Source organism: Piliocolobus tephrosceles, chromosome 13 (genome assembly GCF_002776525.5).
Source record: "Piliocolobus tephrosceles isolate RC106 chromosome 13, ASM277652v3, whole genome shotgun sequence".
NCBI lineage: Eukaryota > Metazoa > Chordata > Mammalia > Primates > Cercopithecidae > Piliocolobus > Piliocolobus tephrosceles.
The window spans coordinates 45,840,152-45,861,186 of record NC_045446.1 but is presented as its reverse complement, the minus strand read 5'-3'; the positions used below and the strand labels follow the sequence as shown (position 1 = coordinate 45,861,186).

General features: G+C 42.4%; 1 protein-coding gene across 3 annotated transcripts in view; it reads left to right on the top strand.

Moving 5' to 3' along the window:
• Positions 1–17,256, top strand: part of LDHC (lactate dehydrogenase C) — a 50,034-nt gene extending 32,778 nt beyond the window's left edge. For 2 of the 3 annotated variants that reach the window (XM_023230966.1, XM_023230967.2), the window contains exons 7-8: positions 4,979–5,102; positions 16,973–17,256. In XM_023230966.1, coding sequence (XP_023086734.1) covers positions 4,979–5,102; positions 16,973–17,137 — 289 coding nt within the window. In that variant the 3' untranslated portion in view covers positions 17,138–17,256. The remainder of the gene's footprint in view (positions 1–4,978; positions 5,103–16,972) is intronic. The other variant, XM_023230968.1, reaches the window with a different exon arrangement.
• The last annotated feature ends 3,779 nt before the right edge of the window (positions 17,257–21,035 follow it).

Genomic DNA, 21,035 nt, shown 5'->3' with positions numbered 1-21,035 from the left:
TAGGTGTGGTGTTGCATACCTGTAGTCTTAGCTACCTGGGAGGTTGAGATGGGAGGATTACTTGAGCCCAGGAATGCCAGGTTGCAATGAATGCCAGGTTGCAATGATAGTCCACTGCATTTCAACCTGGGCAATAGAGTGAGACCTTGTCTCTTAAAGAAAACAAAAACAAAAAAACAAACAACAACAATATTAAAAGTATATAGCCACTAATTGTTGTCTGAAATTCAGACTGTCCAACTCACAGGACATAATAGGTTTTCACCTAGCATTAAGTTTATCTAGCATGGTGAAAGGATACCAGGAAGAAAACACAGTACAGCATATCAGTAGCTTCTTTAGAAGGTACTTCAATGTGGCCGGGTGTGTTGGCTCATGCCTGTAATCCCAGCACTTTGGGAGGCTGAGGTGTGTAGATCACTTCATAAGGTGAGAAGTTTGAGACCAGCCTGGCGCAACATGGTGAAACCCTGTCTCTACTAAAAATACAAAAATTAGCTGGGCTTGGTGGCGGGCGCCTGTAATCCCAGCTATTCAGGAGGCTGAGGCATCACTTGAACCCGGGAGCTGGAGGTTGCTGTGGGCTGAGATCACGCCGCTGCACTCCAGCCAGGGTGACAGAGGGAGACTCTGTCTAAAAACAAAACAAAACAAAACAAAACAACAATATTGCAATGCTTAGGTGTAGCTTCTAGGCCCTGTCACTGCATGGGGCACACTCAGTTGTAAAGGAGGAAGCTGACATGGGGGCAGACTTCCCCAAGGCAGGAAAGTGGCTGCCTTTGGTTCTCAACTTTTTTTTTTTTTTTTTTTTTTAATTGCAAAAGAAGGAAATTCTCAACAGTTCTTATGTGCACTTCTTGTCACATAGCCCTCAGGGTCTGCATACTTGATCCCAGTCCTGCTCGTCCTGATACAACGCACATTAAAAAAATGGTTTCATAAAATCCAGTGCTGACAACCTAGTTCTATTATAGTTAATAGTCCACATTTTTCTTAACTAATTTTTATGTCTAGAAAACTATGTTGCCTGAACTCAAACTCAAGGTTATCTTCCCAGTTACTTCTGGCTTTTTCGAAAGGGCTCATATCCCTTTACCCTTGGTACCTTTCCATGACCTCAGATTATTATCTTTGTATCATATATTCTTCAGAGTTCATTTGACAAACATTTCTTCAATATCTTATAAATAGAAAAAGACAAGTTAGTACATCTACAACCACTAGAATCTATAAGATACAGTAGTTAAACAGAATCCCTCACAATGTTTTGGTAATTCTTAACCAACTAGACAATTAGACTGTCTTTTCTCCCCCTCTGTCATTTACTATCACTTGTGTCTTATTAAAGGTATTGATACACACTTTTAATCACATGTTTTATCTCTCTCTCTTTTTTTTTTTTTTTTTTTTTTTTTGTGGAGACAGAGTCTTGCTCTGTTGCCTAGGCTGGAGTGCAGTAGTGCACTTTTGGCTCACTGCAACCTCTGCCTCCTGGGTTCAAGTGATTCTCGTGCCTCAGCCTCCCGAGTAGCTGGGACTACAGGAGTGCACCACCACACCTGGCTAGTTTTTATATTTTTAATAGAGACGGGGTTTCACCATGTTGGCCAAACTGGTCTCGAACTCCTGACCTCAGGTGATCTGCCCGCCTTTGCCTTCCAAAGCTACCACGTTCGCCCTGTTTTTATATTTCTACAGCAAATGTATTTCTTCTTTTGGCCAAACTATTTCCGTAAGTATCACATCAATCGAAAGTTTTAGGTCAGTTTACCAAAATACCTTTTACTTTGGTCATCATTTTGGTATGTTTTATTTTCTTAAATTCTCTTAAGGGAACCTACAAATGCTTTGTTTCACCAAAAAGCTTTGAATGAGAGTTTAAATTAATCCCTAGAAAAGATAATATGTATTAATATTACGGTATCTTTTCCTATCCTTCTAAAAAAAAGTGTCCCTTATCCCCATATATTTTCAGCTATAGGGGCCAGGAGACCAGTCTCCAATAAATGCAGGGATCTAACTGGTCTGGAGGCACATCCGTACCCCTCACCCACTAAGGAATCTGTGTTAACCAATAGTGGTTTCCAAGTGTTATGGAGCAGTCCATCTACCTCCCGTAGGGATGTCACAGTGTTGGTCTTTTATCTACCCAGTGACTAATAATTGTACCACAGAGAATGGTAGTTCTTTCTTTTTCTCTTTCTTTCTTTTCTTTTCTTTTTTTTTTTTTTTTTTTTGAGACAGGGTCTGGCTCTGTCATCCAGGCTAGAGTGTAGTGGCTTGATCTTGGCTTACTGCAACCTCTGACTTCCAGGCTCAAGCCATCTTCACACCTCAGCCTCCTGAGTAGCTGGCAATATAGGTGCATGCCACCATGCCTGGCCACTTTTTGTATTTTTAGTAGTGGTGGGGTTTCACCATGTTGCCCAGGCTGGTCTCAAACTCCTGAGCTAAAGCAATCCACCCACCTCGGCCTCCCAAAGTGTTGGGATTACAGGTGTGAGCCACTGCGCTCGGGCGCAGTTAATTTGAGACACTTGCTTTAAGGGAACAAGGATTAAGATCACATTTCCCATTGAAGTCCTGTGTGATTTGAATAACAAATATTCCAATGTGTTTCAGATCAGTACTTATCACTATTGGTCCTCTCAACTCTGCAGTATCTAAAATTAAATTATTTTCCTCTTGATCATTTCGCAGAGGATCTATAATTATAAACAATCTTCAGGGTGCTGCTAATATTTATCTAAAAACTACTCAGCTCTTTTTACACAACAGCCTCTGATTTGCTAGTATCTAACCAATTGCAGAGGAATGACATCATGATTTAATAGGATGTCCTTACTGGTTCCCAAGAGGGCATTTGGTTTACAATGTGTATCAGTTTTTGTCTTAAAGTACCAGCCTTGAAACTGTTTCTTCTGTTTGCTCCCTTTACCTTTCTTTTACAACAGCAGTTTTATTTTCATCAAGATGGTTAATAACAACTAAAGGATTATGTTTTTAGCCATTCTCAACTTTCTTCTCTTTCTCTATCCATTTTGTTAATACCCGAGAGGATAAATCTGTTATCCAGATTCAACTGGTGAGATTTGTCCCCAGTTATCTACTGTAGAGCTTTCTTTACTTCAACTCATAGACAGTATGCTGTCAGTCAGGTGCCAGGCAGACCCTCTTTCCCTTTCCTTTTACTTACCTCCAGAGTCTTGGCCATATAGAATTGAGGGTCTAAAAGTACTTTTGTCATCAAAAGTATTGCATGGCCTCTGATAGTGGCCCTGATTTTGGACTGATAGTCAAACCATAGGACACTATTGTAGGAACAGTCTAGGCCCAACCTCCTGTGCTCAGAGGCACATACACACACATATACATATATACACACACACACACACACATACACATATACATATATATGTCTTTGGCAACCAAGTGTGTTATGTGCATTCCTGGGGCTTTAAAACTGGGTAGTTGTAAGACCTCCTCATATGAATGATATGCTGTGCAGTCTGTGCTTTTTGTCCTATAGCCTTTCTAAAGGTAAATAAACTTAGTGCTAAATTAAACCCTCTTTGTCCAGTGAATTTGACTGTCAGTCCAAACCTGAGGCGGCCACTATTTGTAGCAATGCAAATATATAATAAATATTAATTGTAGGAAATAAGAAAATTCAGATAGGCATAAAGAAGACTCACCTGTAAGGCTGTCTTGTAAAAATAATCACTATTAATAACTTGGTGGCTTGATGCAACTCTAAAGTTTGTATAAAAATTTATATTTTTTACAAGCCAGAGATAAGAAAGTGCATAATGTTTAGTATTGTGGTATTTTCCTTTGAAAATGTATCATAAATATTTTCCATATTCATTTATTATTGATTTAGTGGTATATTCTTAGGAAAGATATATACACACAACTTACAACTATATACATTTACACTGGCAAACTAGTAACAATTTTTTTTTTTGGACAGAGTCTCACTCTGTCACCCAGGCTGGAGTGCAATAGTATAGTCTAGGCTCACTGCAACCTCTGCCCCCCAGGTTCAAGTGATTCTCCTGCCTCAGCTTCCCGAGTAGCTGAGACTACAGGCATATGCCACCACACCCAGCTAATTTTTGTATTTTTAGTAGAGATGGGGTTTCGCTGTGTTGGCCAGCATTGGCCAGGCTGGTCTTGAACTTCTGACCTCATGATCCGCCCACCTCGGCCTCCCATAGTGCTGGGATTGCAGGTGTGAGCCACTGACCCTGGCCACTAGTAACAATTTTAAACAGTTCAAGAGATATATATGGTAACTTTCAAGGTGATTAGTTTCTATGTTGCATATCTAAGCAGCAATACAAAAAATATTCAAAGCTAGTTTCATCTTGAGTGGCACATTTGTCCTACTATTCTGCCTTTATGTTAAAAAAAAAAAGGGTGAATTAATTTTTACTTAAAGTAAGTAGGCTGGGCACGGTGGCTCATGTCTGTAATACCAGCACTCCGGGAAACTGAGGCGAGCAGATTGCTTGAGCTCAGAAGTTCAAGACCAGCCTGGGCAACATGGCGAAACCCCATATCTACAAAGAACACAAAAATTAGCCAGGCATGGTGGCTCATGTCCGTGCTCCCAAGTAGCTACTTGGGAAGCTGAGGAGGGAGGATCGCATGAGCCCAGGAGGCAGAGGTTGCAGTGAGCCATGATCACACACCACTGCCCTCCAGCCTGGACAAGGAAGCAAGACCTTGTCTATAATAATAATAATAATGATAATCAATAAAAAAGTAAATAAAGTATGTAGTGAAGTTTTATGAGACCAGTACAAAAAGTTTTGTTGCCTGTTTATAAATTCTGTAAGAAATCTATGAGAAAATTTTAATACAATTACATTGACATGTAGATTACTTCAAAATGGATGCTTGAAGAATATTATGTTTTCTCTGGGCTGACTTATTATGAATTTGATTTTCTTACTTTCTACAACTATAGTGCCTATGAGATTATCAAGCTGAAGGGGTATACCTCTTGGGCTATTGGACTGTCTGTGATGGATCTGGTAGGATCCATTTTGAAAAATCTTAGGAGAGTGCACCCGGTTTCCACCATGGTTAAGGTAGGCTTAAATTATATCTTCATTTATCATTCTTTCCTTTAATATTTATTGAGTCACTACTATATGCCAGTCAGTGTACAAGATGTTGAGGATATAATAGTGAATAAAAAATACAGAGAACTTGACCTCAAGTCAGGTCAAAAAAATACAGATACCTTGACCTAAGGAAGGGAATCCTGAAAGAGAACCAGGTTTGAAGATCATGTTGACAGTTTTGGACACAGTTTTGAGCCCTGGCATGTAAACAGTGTGAAGCCAACTCAAACTAGCTTATGCAAAAAGAAAATTTATTGACTTATGTAACTGAAATGCCAAGGAGGCCTGATTCTGGTACTCAAACTATATTATGAGAGCTGTCTTTTCTCTCCATTCTCTTGGCTCATCTTTTTCCTCTATTGGCTTCCAACTCATGCAAACTTTTTCCATGGGGCAACAAAGACAGCTCCCAGTAGCTGCAGGCTTAGATCCTATAATACCTCTGGCTGAGAACCACTGGAGTAGACTGAGGAAATTAAGACAAGTGTAATAGCTATTTTTAGGAATTTGGCTGTGAAGATAAGGCAAATCAGGGCAAGAAGTTTGTTTGTTTGTTTTTTATACAGATAAGATGCTTATAGTAAAGATCAAATACCAAGGGAGAAGCTGAAGACAGAAGTGGTAAGCAGAGGGGAATGGAGTCCAGAGCATAGGTGTAGGCATTACCCCTAAAAAGACGAGGGGCAGGAGTTAACAAAGAGAGAATGTGTACTGATGCACGTAGATTTGTATATTTGACATTGGAAGCATCTGATGACTTCTCTATTTTTTTTTTTTGAGACGGAGTCTCGCTCTGTTGCCCAGGCTGGAGTGCAGTGTCGAGCTCTTGGCTCACTGCAAGTTCCACCTCCCGGGTTCACGCCATTCTCCTGCCTCAGCCTTCTGAGTATCTGGGACTACAGGCACCTGCCACCACACCCGGCTAATTTTTTTTTGTATTTTTAATAGAGACCGGGTTTCACCGTGTTAGCCAGGATGGTCTTGATCTCCTGACCTCGTGACCTGCCTGCCTCAGCCTCCCAAAGTGCTGGGATTACAGGCTTGAGCCACCGCAGCCGGCCGATTTCTCTATTTTTAGTGAAAGGAGTAGGATAACGGGAGTGGGAGCAGAAGGTGTTTCATAAGCGAAAAAAGTCTAGAAACTGGAAAGAGAATTTTGGTTGGATGACTCATATGTATATTGAGCATATTGATGACTCATATGTATATCCTTGAAGTTAACAAGGATAATGGCAGAAATTGGGATAGACAGGGAAGACTGTGAGCCATGTGTCAGTCTGGGAAGGAGATGGAATAACTAGGAGGTTAGTCATTACAAAGGGAAGAAGAGCTGAATTAGATGATGCCGAGACCAACTCGGTTGGGGAGAACCTAACCCAGCAGTGCTAGAGGAATTAAAGACACACACACAGAAATATAGAGGTGTGAAGTGGGAAATCAGGGGTCTCACAACCTTCAGAGCTGAGAGCCCTGAACAGAGATTTACCTACATATTTATTAACAGCAAGCCAGTCATTAGCATTGTTTCTATAGATATTAAATTAACTAAAAGTATTCCTTATGGGAAACGAAGGGATGGGCTGAATTAAAGGAATAGGTTGGGCTAGTTAACTGCAGCAGGAGCATGTCCCTAAGGCACAGATTGCTCATGCAATAGTTTGTGGTTTAATAATGCCTTTAAGGGGTTTTCCCGCCCTGGGTGGGCCAGGTGTTCCTTGCCCTCATTCGGGTAAACCCACAACCTTGCAGCATGGGCGTTATGGCCATCTTGAACACGTCAGAGTGCTGCAGAGATTTTGTTTATGGCCAGTTTTGAGGCCAGTTTATGGCCAGATATGGGGGGGCCTGCTCCCAACATGTCCCTCCTTCTTTGATTTGCAAATTGATAAAAGCAAAGGCAGCTTTGTCACAGTGAGCTACTTCTCACAGGAGTCACGATACACATCTGCAGACTATACAAAGACAGACAACACAGATTAAAAGCACAATCATTGAAATCACAGAGCTTTCAAGTGTTTTTATCCATTTTAATGGGTTACTAGCTGCTAATTTGTCTGTAACTCCTTTAAGCACTCCAGTTCTTGGCATTAAGGTCAGGTGTGCCTGGGATGCTTTAAATATTTGTTCTTTAATTTTGCAATATCCAAAGACAAGTTTGTAGAGTGTCTTTCTAGATGCTTTTTTATTCTTTCTCAAATTTTGATCTTATTAAGAGCTATTAATAGTTTTCACACATCCTTATGTTAAGCCCCTAGAGTGGGTCATATCATTTGAGGTTGAGGTGCCACTATACCGCCATGTTTCCAGATAATAGGAACTTTTGTCGTACTTTTTATCATTTCTACTATCTGACCGTTTTGTTCAGACCAGCTGAATATAGTGTGGCCATGGCATGCAGACTGAGAGGTGCAATTCAAGCTAAACATCCCCTTAGCGTACCAGTTAGTAATGATTCCATAGGAATCGTTGTGCAGCACCTCTACCTGTTCTGCAATGCAATCTTCCTAAACAAGTACTTTCATTATTTCTGGCCAGGTTCTATTTTGCTTATAAATAGGTTTTTGAGGGTGGTATGCCTCAACTATAAGAGCAGATTTATTATGGTAAATACTGAGATCAGAAAGCATGTGTAACTGTGTCATAGAGGATTAAATCCAGGCATTATTACCAGCCAGATTGATAAATATGCCCAATAAGTATAATTGTTCTCTGTGTCAGCCCTTATTGAAGGAATACTCATGGCAGTGGTGATAACTGCTATCGTAACTACTGTTAAATTATTCATTATGACTGGTTGTCCTGCTTTCCTCAGGTTTTCTTCCACCATCTGTGACAGCTTCTTGATCTGTCCCCAGGTGGGTGGCTGTGTTTGATGGGTGTTGCTCATGACAGTTGGTGTCCTCCTCAGCATCAGTCTCGACACGGCTGCAACCGGGAGGTCCTCAGGATCCTCCCGGAATCTCTTCCTCAGCATCTGGCTCATGATGAGGTTTCAGGTGTCTTGATGGTATCCAAATTGGCTGTTGATTTTGGCCTGAAGAAACACAAGCATAACCTCTACCCCAAGTTATTATTTTACCTATTTCCCATCTTTCTGTTATTGGATCTCTCTACCAAATCAATTGTTCTGCTTCTGTCTTTGCAGCTGGTTTCTGTATATGCTGTTCAGCTGCTGATAGCATCTGGCCTTTGGGCAGACTCAAAAAATTTAAAGTTAATAATGCTAGATTCAGTTGCATCCATGGGGTTCCATATTCTCTGTCTCCTCCTTTCTGCTTTTGCTACTGCTGTTTTAGAGAAAGATTCATTCTTTCCACTATGGCTTGTCCTTGAGAATTGTATGGGATACCAGTAATGTGTTTAATATTCCACAGAGAAAAATGTAGTTAGAGCTTGGCAGTATAGCCTGGGGCATTATCTGTTTTAATAGAAGCTGGAATGCCTATCACCACAAAACACTGCAAAAGATGATGTTTAACACAGGCAGAAGACTCTCCTGATTGGCATGTAGCCCAAAGTGAGAAAAGGTGTTCATACATACATGTACATAAGCTAGTCTCCCAAATGAGGAAACATGTGTGACATCCATTTGCCAAAGAGAGTTCAGTTCTAATCCTCAAGGATTAACTCCTCCTGTAAAAGATGAGGAGTGTACCATATGGCAAGTTGGCCATCACTGGATAATATTTTTGGCCTCTTTCCAGGTAATGCTGTATCTGTATTTGAGACCAGAGGCATTAACATGGGTTAAATTATGAAAGTGTCTACCTAGCATTAGATATTGCATTAGCAACTAGGCGATCAACCATTTGATTCCCTTCAGTCAAAGGTCCTGGAGGAGGTGTATGGGCCCTAATGTGAGTGATGTAAAAAGGATGCATTCTACTTCTAACTGCTGTTTGCAATTGGGTAAATAAAGTCATCAGTTGTTGATATTTATGAAATCATAACTGAGCATTTTCAGTTAACTGTGTGGAATGAATCACATATAGAGAATCAGAAATCACATTAATAGGCATATCAAAAGCAGTCAATACCTCAATTGCAGCTACAACCTCTGCTTTTCGAGCTGAAGTATAGGGCATCTGGAAAACTTTACTTTTTGAGCCAGAATAAGAAGCTTTACCATTACTAGACCCATCTGTAAAAACAATGAAAACGCTTAGCAGGCTGCAGGTTGTTTACTGCAGGAACTGTAAATGCAAACCGTTCATAGTCTTGCTCAGCTAAAGAGATAGTAAAGAGAGGGCCGGGCGCGGTGGCTCAAGCCTGTAATCCCAGCACTTTGGGAGGCCGAGACGGGCGGATCACTAGGTCAGGAGATCGAGACCATCCTGGCTAACACGGTGTAACTCCGTCTCTACTAAAAAAATACAAAAAACTAGCCGGGCGAGGTGGCGGGCGCCTGTAATCCCAGCTACTCCAGAGGCTGAGGCAGGAGAATGGCGTAAACCCGGGAGGTGGAGCTTGCAGTGAGCTGAGATCCGGCCACTGCACTCCAGCCCGGGAGACAGAGCAAGACTCTGTCTCAAAAAAAAAAAAAAAAAAAAAAAAAGAGAGAGAGAGCTAGTAAAGAAACAGTCTTTTAAATCTATGACTATTAAAGGCTAATGTTTTTAGCCTTTAATATATAGCAGGAGAAGGCAGGAATTATAGCAGGAGAAGGCAATCCTGGCTGTAATGCTCCCAGAGGTTGTATAACTGAATTGATTGCTCTTAAGTCAGTTAGCATTCTCCATTTACCTGGTTTTTTCTTAGTTACAAAAACTGGAGAATTCCAAAGGGAAAATGTTGGAACTATGTGCCCATTTTCTTTTTTCTTTCTTTTTTTTTTTTTTTGAGACGGACTCTTGCTCTGCCACCCAGGCTGGAGTGCAGTGGCCGGATCTCAGCTCACTACAAGCTCCGCCTCCCGGGTTTACGCCATTCTCCTGCCTCAGCCTCCCGAGTAGCTGGGACTACAGGCGCCCGCCTCGTCGCCCGGCTAGTTTTTTGTATTTTTTTTTTTTTTCCTATTTTGAATATAAACAATGTTTTTTTTTTTTTTTTATTACACTTTAAGTTCTAGGGTACATGTGCATAACGTGCAGGTTTGTTACATATGTATACATGTGCCATGTTGGTGTGCTGCACCCATCAACTCGTCAGCACCCATCAATTCATCATTTATATCAGGTATAACTCCCCAATGCAATCCCTTCCCCCTCTCCCCTCCCCATGATAGGCCCCAGTGTGTGATGTTCCCCTTCCCGAGTCCAAGTGAGCTCATTGTTCAGTTCCCACCTATGAGTGAGAACATGCGGTGTTTGGTTTTCTCTTCTTGTGATAATTTGCTAAGAATGATGGTTTCCAGCTGCATCCATGTCCCTACAAAGGACGCAAACTCATCCTTTTTTATGGCTGCATAGTATTCCATGGTGTATATGTGCCACATTTTCTTAATCCAGTCTGTCACTGATGGACATTTGGGTTGATTCCAAGTCTTTGCTATTGTGAATAGTGCCGCAATAAACATACGTGTGCATGTGTCTTTGTAGTAGCATAATTTATAATCCTTTGGGTATATACCCAGTAGTGGGATGGCTGGGTCATATACCATCAGAGTGAACAGGCAACCTACAGAATGGGAGAAAATTTTTGCAATCTACTCATCTGACAAAGGGCTAATTTCCAGAATCTACAAAGAACTCAAACAAATATACAAGAAAAAAACAAACAACCCCATCAAAAAGTGGGGAAAGGATATGAACAGACATTTCTCAAAAGAAGACATTCATACAGCCAACAGACACATGAAAAAATGCTCATCATCACTGGCCATCAGAGAAATGCAAATCAAAACCACAATGAGATACCATCTCACACCAGTTAGAATGGCAATCATTAAAAAATCAGGAAACAACAGGTGTTGGAGAGGATGTGGAGAAATAGGAACACTTTTACACTGTTGGTGGGATTGTAAACTAGTTCAACCATTATGGAAAACAGTATGGCGATTCCTCAAGGATCTAGAACTAGATGTACCATAGTTTTTTGTATTTTTAAGTAGAGACAGGGTTTCACCGTATTAGCCAGGATGGTCTCGATCTCCTGACCTCGTGATCCGCCCGTCTCGGCCTCCCAAAGTGCTGGGATTACAGGCTTGAGCCACCGCGCCCGGCCCATATGTGCCCATTTTCTAATTGTTCAGTAACTAATATCTCTAAAGCCTTCAGTTTCTCTTTACTTAGCGGCCATTGTTCTATCCAAATTGGCTTATCTGTTAACCATTTTAACGGTATAGGTTCTGGAGGCTTAACAATGGCCGCCATCAAAAATGATATCTTAAACTTTGGTGGGAACTTTGTCTTTCCACTTGAAGCGTTTCTTTTAAACCTTGCAAGTTTTTTTCTAGTCCCATACCAGGGACATACCGCATTTAATGCATTGTATGTTGACTTTGAGGGCTATATAATTGTTCTGAAATTAGAACTTGTGCTTCCCATTGTTGTAATAAATCTCTCCCCCATAAATTTATAGGTAAGAAGTATAATTGGTTGAATAGTCCCAGGTTGTCCATCGGGCCCTTCAGAATGCAAAATGTAACTACTTTGAAATACTTCAGTGGCTTTACCAACTCCAACGATGTTAAATTGAGCGGGTTGAATTGGCCATGCAGACGGCCCGTGCTGTAGAGAAATGATTGAAATGTCCGCTCCTGTATCTACCAAACCTTTAAATTTATTTCCCTGAATAGTTATTTCACAGGTAGGACGTTTATCAGTAATTTGATTTGCCCAGTAAGCTGCTTTGCCTTGTTTATTTGTGCTTCCAAATCCTCCTGTTCATTTAACTTCACTTTTTCCCATTCCTACATATGGCACAATCCAGGAGCTGTGCTGTACGCTCTCCTGGCTCTGCTTTCCAGGGAACAGAAGTAGATATAACAATTTGAATTTCCTCATAGTAATCTGAATCAATGGCTCCTGTATGTATTTGTACCCCTTTAAAACTTAAACTAGATCTGCCTAGAAGTAATCCTATTGTCCTCACTGGCAAGGGTCCACAGACTCCTGATGGGACCTTTTGCAGGGGTTCCCCAGGCGGAAGGCTCACAGCTTTTGTGCAGCATAAATCTACTGCGACACTACCAGCTGTGGCGGGGGACAGACAGTGTACAGGGGTGAGGGAATGGCCTGAACTGGAAATGCCCCAGTTTAGAATGGGGTGCAGGACGGGCCCCTCATGGCGTTTCCCAAAATCGGGTTCCCTTCTTTATCAAACTTAGAGTGACACTGATTTGCCCAACGTTTTCCTTTTTTACATTTTGGACATATTTCAGGCTTAGCAGTTTTCTTTTTTCCCCTATCTGGCAACCTGACTCATTGATTTTTTTTCTACCTTCTTTTTTAGTGTGTCCAAGCTTCCCACAGTTAAGCTCCAGGAAATGGAGTATTTCCTTTATCCACTCTCAGTCCTGCCATTGCCTTTGCCAACAAAATGGCTTTACACAATTACCTCTGATACCATCACAGGCCTTGATATAATCAACTAAATGTGCTTTTCCGAATTTAAAAGGAGAAGGCTCAAATGTAGCTATAATATTTCCCTGTTGATCTGGGGGATATATTCTAACAGGGAACTGCCAAGCCTCTAAATCACCCTCTCATTGAGCTTGCTGAATTCTTGCCTGAATAGAACTAAGAGTGGCTGGTTGCTCGAGGTGCTGCTTGACCAGTCACTGGGGCAACTACTTTTTGCCCAGTGTCCTCCAGAAAAGAAAGATCTGGAGGCTCATTTTCTTCAAAATAATAATGAGGGGGTGCAGAAGGGTAGGGATGAACCTCTCCCTCCTTTGCCACTTTAGCTGGCAAACAAACCTGCTCTGTAACCTCTTCTGTTACTTTGCTACACTCTCCTTCCTCCTCCTCATCAGTGTGAAAAAGTACCAAGGTGGAACGAACAATACCCCACACTTGTCTCATTGTTACCCTGACACTTCTGAGCTCCCCTTCTTACTCACCACGGGGATTACTTTAAGAGTACTTGGGTGTCCTCCAGCTACTTCCACTTTCTCCAACCGTTGCTCTGGCAACCCTCCGACCTGAATTCGAGCCCCCATGATGGACGCCACTTGTGGAGACCAGCTCGGTTGGTGAGACCCTAACCCAGCAGCACTAGAGGAATTAAAGACACACACACAGAAATATAGAAGTGTGAAGTGGGAAATAAGGGGTCGTACAGCCTTCAGAGCTGAGAGCCCTGAACAGAGATTTACCCATGTATTTATTAACAGCAAGCCAGTCATTAGCATTGTTTCTATAGATACTAAATTAACTAAAAGTATCCCTTACGGGAAACGAAGGGATGGGCTGAATTAAAGGAGTAGGTTGGGCTAGTTAACTGCAGCAGGAGCATGTCCTTAAGGCACAGATCGCTTATGCCATCATTTGTGGTTTAAGAACACCTTTAAGCGGTTTTCTGCCCTGGGTGGGCCAGCTGTTCCTTGCCCTCATTCTGGTAAATGCACAGCCTTCCAGCATGGGCGTCATGGCCATCTTGAACATGTCAGAGTGCTGTAGAGATTTTGTTTATGGCCATTTTTGGGGCCAGTTTATGGCCAGATTTGGGGGGCCTGCTCCCAACAAGATGATCTTTAAAGAATAGGGAGAATATGTTTTGTTTTTTTAAGAGCAGGGGATTAATGATTTGGAAGAAGTGGGCAGGCATGGTGGCTCACACCTGTAATCCCAGCACTTTGGGAGACTGAGGTGGGTGGATCACTTGATGTCAGGAGTTTGAGACCAGCTGGTCAACATGGTGAAACCCCGCCTCTACTAAAAATAAAAAACTTAGCTGAGTATGATGGTGCATGCCTATAGTCCCAGCTACTTGGGCAGCTGAGAAAAGAGAATCGCTTGAACCCAGGAGGCGCAAGCTGCAGTGAGCCAACATCGTGCCGCTGCACTCCAGCCTGGGCAACAGAATGAGACTCTCTCTCAAAAAAAAAAAAAAGATGTGGAAGAGGCAATGAAGAGTACACAATGGATACCACACACCCCTTCTTTTCTGAGGATGCAGAACCTATGGGAGAATAAGCAACTACCCCTCTAGGACTCCAGAAAAAGAGTCAGGGAAGTGTCAAATGAGTAATCAGTGAAGAGACTGAGTGAATGGGAGTTTAATAGCCTTTACCGAACAAGTCAATGGAGGTTATATTTTAATTTAATCTTAATTTTGGGGGGAGGGATGAAGTCTCACTCTGTTGCCCAGGCTGGAGCACAGTGGCTCAATCTCAGCTCACTGGAACCTCCGCCTCCTGGGTTCAAGCAATTCTCGTGCCTCAGCCTCCTAAGTCGCTGGGATTACAGGCACGCGCCACTATGCTTAGCTAGTTTTTGTATTTTTAGTAGTGAAGGGGTTTTGCGCTGCTGCCAGGCTGGTCTTGGGCTCGTGACCTGAAGCGATCCACTCACCTCGGCTTCCCAAAGCGCTGGGATTACAGGCGTGAGCCACCGCACCCTGCTGAGTTATATTTTATAGGGAACATTTAAACATTTGACATTACAAGCAGAATCATTTGTATATTCTTATTTTTTCTTTCTTTCCCAGTTACTTCACTTTTACTACTTCACATTTTCGCCAAATCAAGGTGTGCAGAGTTTATTTCACATTAATGTGTTAACTGGATTTTTTTTTTTTATGTCAAATAAGTAGGGAATTCTCTTTAAACCATCTCTGTATTTCACAGCCAGTCCAAGAGCAAATAAGAACAAATTCTAATATATCCAGGGGATATTATCACCAACTAGGCATAAAGCTTAAAGGGAAAAGGGCAGGCTGAGGGGGCTAGCAGCAGGTCACAGTTAGCACACAGGGCCAGGCTTGGTCCCAGGATTCAGGCAGGAGCCCTTGTTCCCAGCCCCACCAGCAGTCCTCAGATGGCATGATGGATCGACATGAATTCTAGAGTTCCAGTCTGAGGTGCCTCTTCTAGAGAGAAGAGAGATGATAGGAGGTAAAGGGAAACAAATTCTGGAAATACGAGTAGGGAAGCAGAGGGACTTCTTCCCCTGCCACTGTCAGAGGCCTTGCCTCTGATTACACCCATGGAAGCTCATGTTAAAGCTTTGAATGTCACAGAGTTGGCAACAGAATGATCAAGGATCGGAGAGGGAGTTCAAGACCAAATCTGGGCAACATGACAAGATTCCATCTCTATAAAAAATGGAAAGAAAACTAGCCAGGTATGGTGGTGTGTGCTACTTGGCAGGCTGAGGTGGGAGAATTGCTTAAGCCCAGGAGGTCCAGGCAACATTGAACTATGACTGCACCACTGCACTCCAGCCTAGGTGACACAGTGAGACATTGTCTCCTAAAACAACAACAAAAAAAGGATAGGGAATTTGAGCATGACTGTGGCTGGAGCCTGGCTGAATAATGTGGGTTGACAGTCTGAAAAGACAGTGGCTTTCCACAGCTAGGCAGATGCCAAAGTGGAAAAAACGTAAGTAGTTCCTGGCAGGGCGCCCTCAGGGATGACACTTGGCTGATCTGATGGTGCTTATGGGGTTGAGTGTAAAGTGGCTACCAAAATGAGGGAGCTGGACTATGGTAGAGGAGGTAACCAGAGAATCCCTCTGTGGGGAGAAGTTACTAGAGCAAAACAGGAACAAGGGGCACACCTTGTGCTCCTGAGGAGAGCCCCAGAGATGGTGAGAGGGAAGCATGGCTGAATAGCACCCGTGGGCTCTGTAGCTTGGAAAGCTGTGAGGCACTGTTCCAGAGTCAAGGAGCCTCGCCTCTTCCTTCAACACTATTCCTGGTAACTGTTTATAATCAGTCCTGGAGAAGAACAAGGCCCTCCCATCTCCCACAACCCCAGACTCAGCCCCAAGGAGAGGGGTAAAGAGTGATGAGTGGTAAGAGGTAGGGAAGTGTGAGAGGTCTACTGGGTCTTCTTTTGAAATTTTTTTAATTTTAATTTTTTGGGGGTATATTGAGTCTTCCAGTGTTCCAAGACCAGGGAGGGTAGTATGCGGGTAGTGGAGGCTGGTACATGTGCATGTAGATGTTGTGTGAGTTGCCCAGGTTGTAATAGGCTCTGGCAGCTGCTTCTTGGCCTTGGCTGCAGGAATGGAGGGAATTTTGGTGCTTCTGATGGGAGGTTCCAGGAGTCCAGGATAGGGCAGTGCCATGGGGCTGCACCTGTTTTATGGCCCTATCCATGATGGGAGGTCCTAGATAGAACTCAGGTGGAGGTGGTGGATAGGAGTACAGAAGGGCAGGAGTGCATTCCATTGCAACTGGTGATGGGAGGCACAGGCCCCACCAGGCATGTAAGAGTATCTATAGCCTCCACTGGGGGCTTACCTCTGGAGGCTTAAAATGCCACCTGTAGCACCCATTATCCAAACTCAATGGTCCTCCCTGCTGTAAAGGTATGAAGCAGAACTTTCCCAGTCACCTCCTGCTTCACTGTTGCCTTTGTGTAGTTTGGACTAAACACACGTTACTTGATCCTTATAGTCCTCCATTTGATAAAATGGCATCATGAAAGACTGCATGGCATCATTCCCTGTGGACCAAAAGATGACCTAGTAAGGGATAAGGTAAATTGTACCTCTTGGTCCTTCTAAAGACCTCTGGCATCTTCTTCGTGTCATTGAATGTAAGTTCCACATGGTCATATAACATAAGGACGCTCTTGCTTTTGCTGACCATCACTTTGCCACCCTCTGAGCGATTCTTGTTGAATGCTTTAGTCTCTCCTGTATACTCTTATTTTGATGCCCTATTACATATATGCTTTTCCATATCAGGTTATTTGAACAACATCTTATCTTGCCTTTCAGGGATTATATGGAATAAAAGAAGAAATCTTTCTCAGTATCCCTTGTGTCTTGGGGCGGAATGGTGTCTCAGATGTTGTGAAAATTAACTTGAATTCTGAGGAGGAGGCCCTTTTCAAGAAGAGTGCAGAAACACTTTGGAATATTCAAAAGGATCTAATATTTTAAATTAAAGCCTTCTAATGTTCCACTGTTTGGAGAACAGAAGATAGCAGGCTGTATATTTTAAATTTTAAAAGTATTTTCATTTGATCTTTAAAAAATAAAAACAAATTGGAGACCTATGACATAACTCCAGTCTCTCAAGATTAGAACGAGAAAATGGTAAAGAGATTTTCCTCTTTAAGAATCCTTTATAGCTCTATTCTAATGACACCCAATCTGTACAAGTGGAAGTTATACTTCTGAGGTATGTCATATATTTTAGAGAGCCTTCAGATGTAGTAGAATATGTATAATCACTATAATACAGAGCTTTGATTCTTTTCACAAACCAAACCCTTTTTCTAGTATTACAATTTTATCTTGTACTTTCGTCCATTAGAGTACCAGCATATTCATTTCATTACATTAGCATCATTTGTTTATGTATAATCATTATAAATGTGGCCGGGCACTGCAGCCTGGGCAACAGAGTGAGGCTCTGTCTCCAAAAAAAAAATCATTATAAATGCTTATTTTTAAGACCATATATATCAAAAAGAAATATAAAGCTGAGTGCAGTGGCTCATGGCTGTAATCCCAGTGCTTTGGGAAGGTGAGGCAGGAGGATCACATGAATCTAGGAGTTTGAGACCAGCCTTGGCAACATAATAGCAACACCCCATCTCTACACAAATAAACAAATTAGGTGTGATGGCATGCATCTGTAGTCCAGCTACTTGGGAGACTGAGACCAGTAGATAACTTGAGCCCAGGAGTTCAAGGCTGCAGTGAGCTATGATTGTGCCACTGCATCCAGCCTGGGCAACAGAGGAAGACTCAGACTCAAAAGAAGAGAAGATAGAAGAAAAGCAGAAAGAACAAGAAGAAGATACAGATAAACTTTATGATGTAAAAAGTTGAATAAGATTATATTCAGCTCTGCAAGTATTATACCAGTCATATAAACTCAAATAGTTGATTTGGTGTCTCAATTGAAATATCACCCAGGGAGCTTATACCATCCTCAGTTATTTGTGCAGCAAACTACTACTATGCTTGCTATGGTATCGTTATGAAATCTGTATGACATGATCTCTGCCCTCAAGTATTCACATTATTTAGGGCACCTCAACAAATTGATTTTTGACTTTTTTTTTTTTCCTTTTTGAGATGGAGTCTCACTCTGTCACCTAGGCTGTAGTGCAGTGCACGATCTCGGCTCACTACAACCTCCACCTCCTGGGATCAAGTGATTCTTCTGCCTTAGCCTCCCAAGTAGCTGGGATTACGGGCACCTACCACCACGCCTGGCTAATTTTTGTATTTTTAGTAGAGATGGGGTTTCACCATGTTTGCCAGGCTGGTCTTGAACTCCTGACCTCAAGTGAGCTGCCCACCTCAGCCTCCTAAAGTGCTGGGATTACAGGTGTGAGCAATTGCACCCAGTTGATTGTTGACTAATGTTTGATAACAGTCATTAATAGCTCCCTGTTGGTGTCTAAAGGTGAAAGTGCTTCTACTGATTTATATAGTATATACATACATATGAAGTCTTTCCTTGATTCCACAAGAAATTTAAAGCAGCTATAGGAACTATACAATAAAACAAAAACTCAGAAATCAGTATCAATTTACATTTTTTCTTCTTTTTTTAGACAAGGTCTTGTTCTGTCACCCAGGCTGGAGTACAGTGGTGTAATTGTGGCTCGCTGCAGCCTCGAACTCCCGGGCTCATCAGATCATCCCACCTCAGCCTCCTGAGTAGCTGAGACTACAGGCACATGCCACCATGCCCTGCAGATTTTCGTATTTTTTGGAGACAGGGTTTCACCATGTTGCCCAGGCTGGTCTTCAACTCCTGGGCTTAAGCAGTCCTCCTGCCTCAGCCCCCGCAAAGTGCTGGGATTATAGGCATGAGCCACCATTCCTGGCCAATTTACAAATTAAGACTAGAACTGGACCAATGGGAAAGATTAGAAGGTAGATATGCAGCCCCTGAGGACTTGCATGACTAGTGGAGGCTGACTCATTTGGTCAGAGAGTCATGGTTTACCCTCATAATCTGTTATTCTTGCTCTGTTGATAGCTTTCTTTCTGGTCGTCTACTCCTGAACATGATTAGTGTCCGATTATTTTATTATTTTCCCTTTTTCTTTAGCATCTTCCCTTGAATGTATACAATTATTATCAGTTGAGTTAGGATGAGGGCAAGGGGAGTCCTCTGTGGGTTTTGGCTTTTTTAAAAGCTCATTTGTACATCAAAACTTCATTTTAGGAAATTCTTGCAGAGATTAAAAGGCTGAAAAATTGATAGTTTCTACAGGGAACATTCTAGTAAGTAAAACTGCTCTACATGTGGCTGAAAATTGGTTCTGGGTAGAGGGGAGGGAGGAAAAGGTAAAAAAAACCTTAGCTATTACAAGAGTTTGACTCTCCAAAGCTCAACCTTGACTGACAAAATTTTAACTCATATATATATATGTGTATATATGTATATGTATATATATTTTTTAAGAGATGGAGTCTTGCTGTGTCGCCCAGGCTGCAGTGCGGTGGCGCAAGCTTCGCTCACTGCAACCTCTGCCTCCCAGGTTCAAGCAATTCTCCTGCCTCAGCCTTCGGAGTAGCTGGGACTACAGGTGCTCGCTGCCACACCCATCTAATTTCTTTTACATTTTAGTAGAGTTAGGGTTTCACCATTTTTCCCAGGTGGGTCTCCAACTCCTAAGTTCAGGCAATTCCCCCGCCTTGGCCTCCCAAAGTGCTAGGGTTACAGCTGTGAGCCACCGCGCCCAGCCAACTCCTTAATACTTAATTTCATGATGGGGAGTGCAAAAGAATTGGGGGAACATATCTACAAAGACTCTTGAGGGAGTGATAATGAAAACTGAGAAACACTGCTCTACATTTTATAAAAATTTGTCAATATGTATTACTGTATTAGGGTTCTCTAGAGGGACAGAACTAATAGGATAGCTATATATATAAAGGGGGTGCTTATTGAGGAGTATTGACTGACACGATCACAAGGTGAGGTCCCACAATAGGCCGTCTGCAAGCTGAGGAGCAAGGAGGCCAGTCGGAGTTCCAGAGCTGAAGAACTAGGAGTCCAATGTTTGAGGGCAGGAAGCATCCAGCACAGGAGAAAGATGAGGGCTGGAAGACTTAGCCAGTCTAGTCCTTAAAGGTTCCTCTGCCTGCTTTTATCCTAGATGTGCTGGCAGCTGACTAGATGGTGCTCACCTGTAAAGAGGGTAGGTTTGCCTCTTCCAGTCCACTGACTCAAATGTTAATTTCCTGTGGCAACACCCTCACAGACACACCCAGGATCAACACTTTGCATCCTTCAATCCAATCAAGTTGACACTCAATATTAACCATCAAAATTATGTATTATGATTCACAAGTGAGTTAGAAAACAATTAGGTAAAATGTGGTGGGAGAAGTAGAAACTTTGGTTTACTCCAGACTGGTTTTGGATTCTACATTTTTATTTATTTTTGAGATGGAGTCTCACTCCGTCACCCAGGCTGGAGTGCAGTGGTGTGATCTCAGCTCACTGAAACCTCCGCCTCCCGCGTTCAAGCAGTTCTCCTGCCTCAGCCTCCTGAGTAGCTGGGATTACAGGTGCGTGCCAGCACACACGGCTAATTTTTGTATTTTTAGTAGAGATGGGGTTTCACCATGTTGGCCAGGCTGGTGTCGAACTCGTGACCTCAGGTAGTCCACCCGCCTCGGCCTCCCAAAGTGTGGATTCTACATTTAACCACTTAATAATGAATTGAGCTTTCTCTTCAGCTTGTAAAAATGGTTATCAGTTGGCACTGCACTCATCACATTCTTCAGGTTTCATAACTTATTTCAAAATTCCTTTTGCATATAGGGTTTTGTTGTTGTTTTGAGACAGGGTCTCACTCTGTCA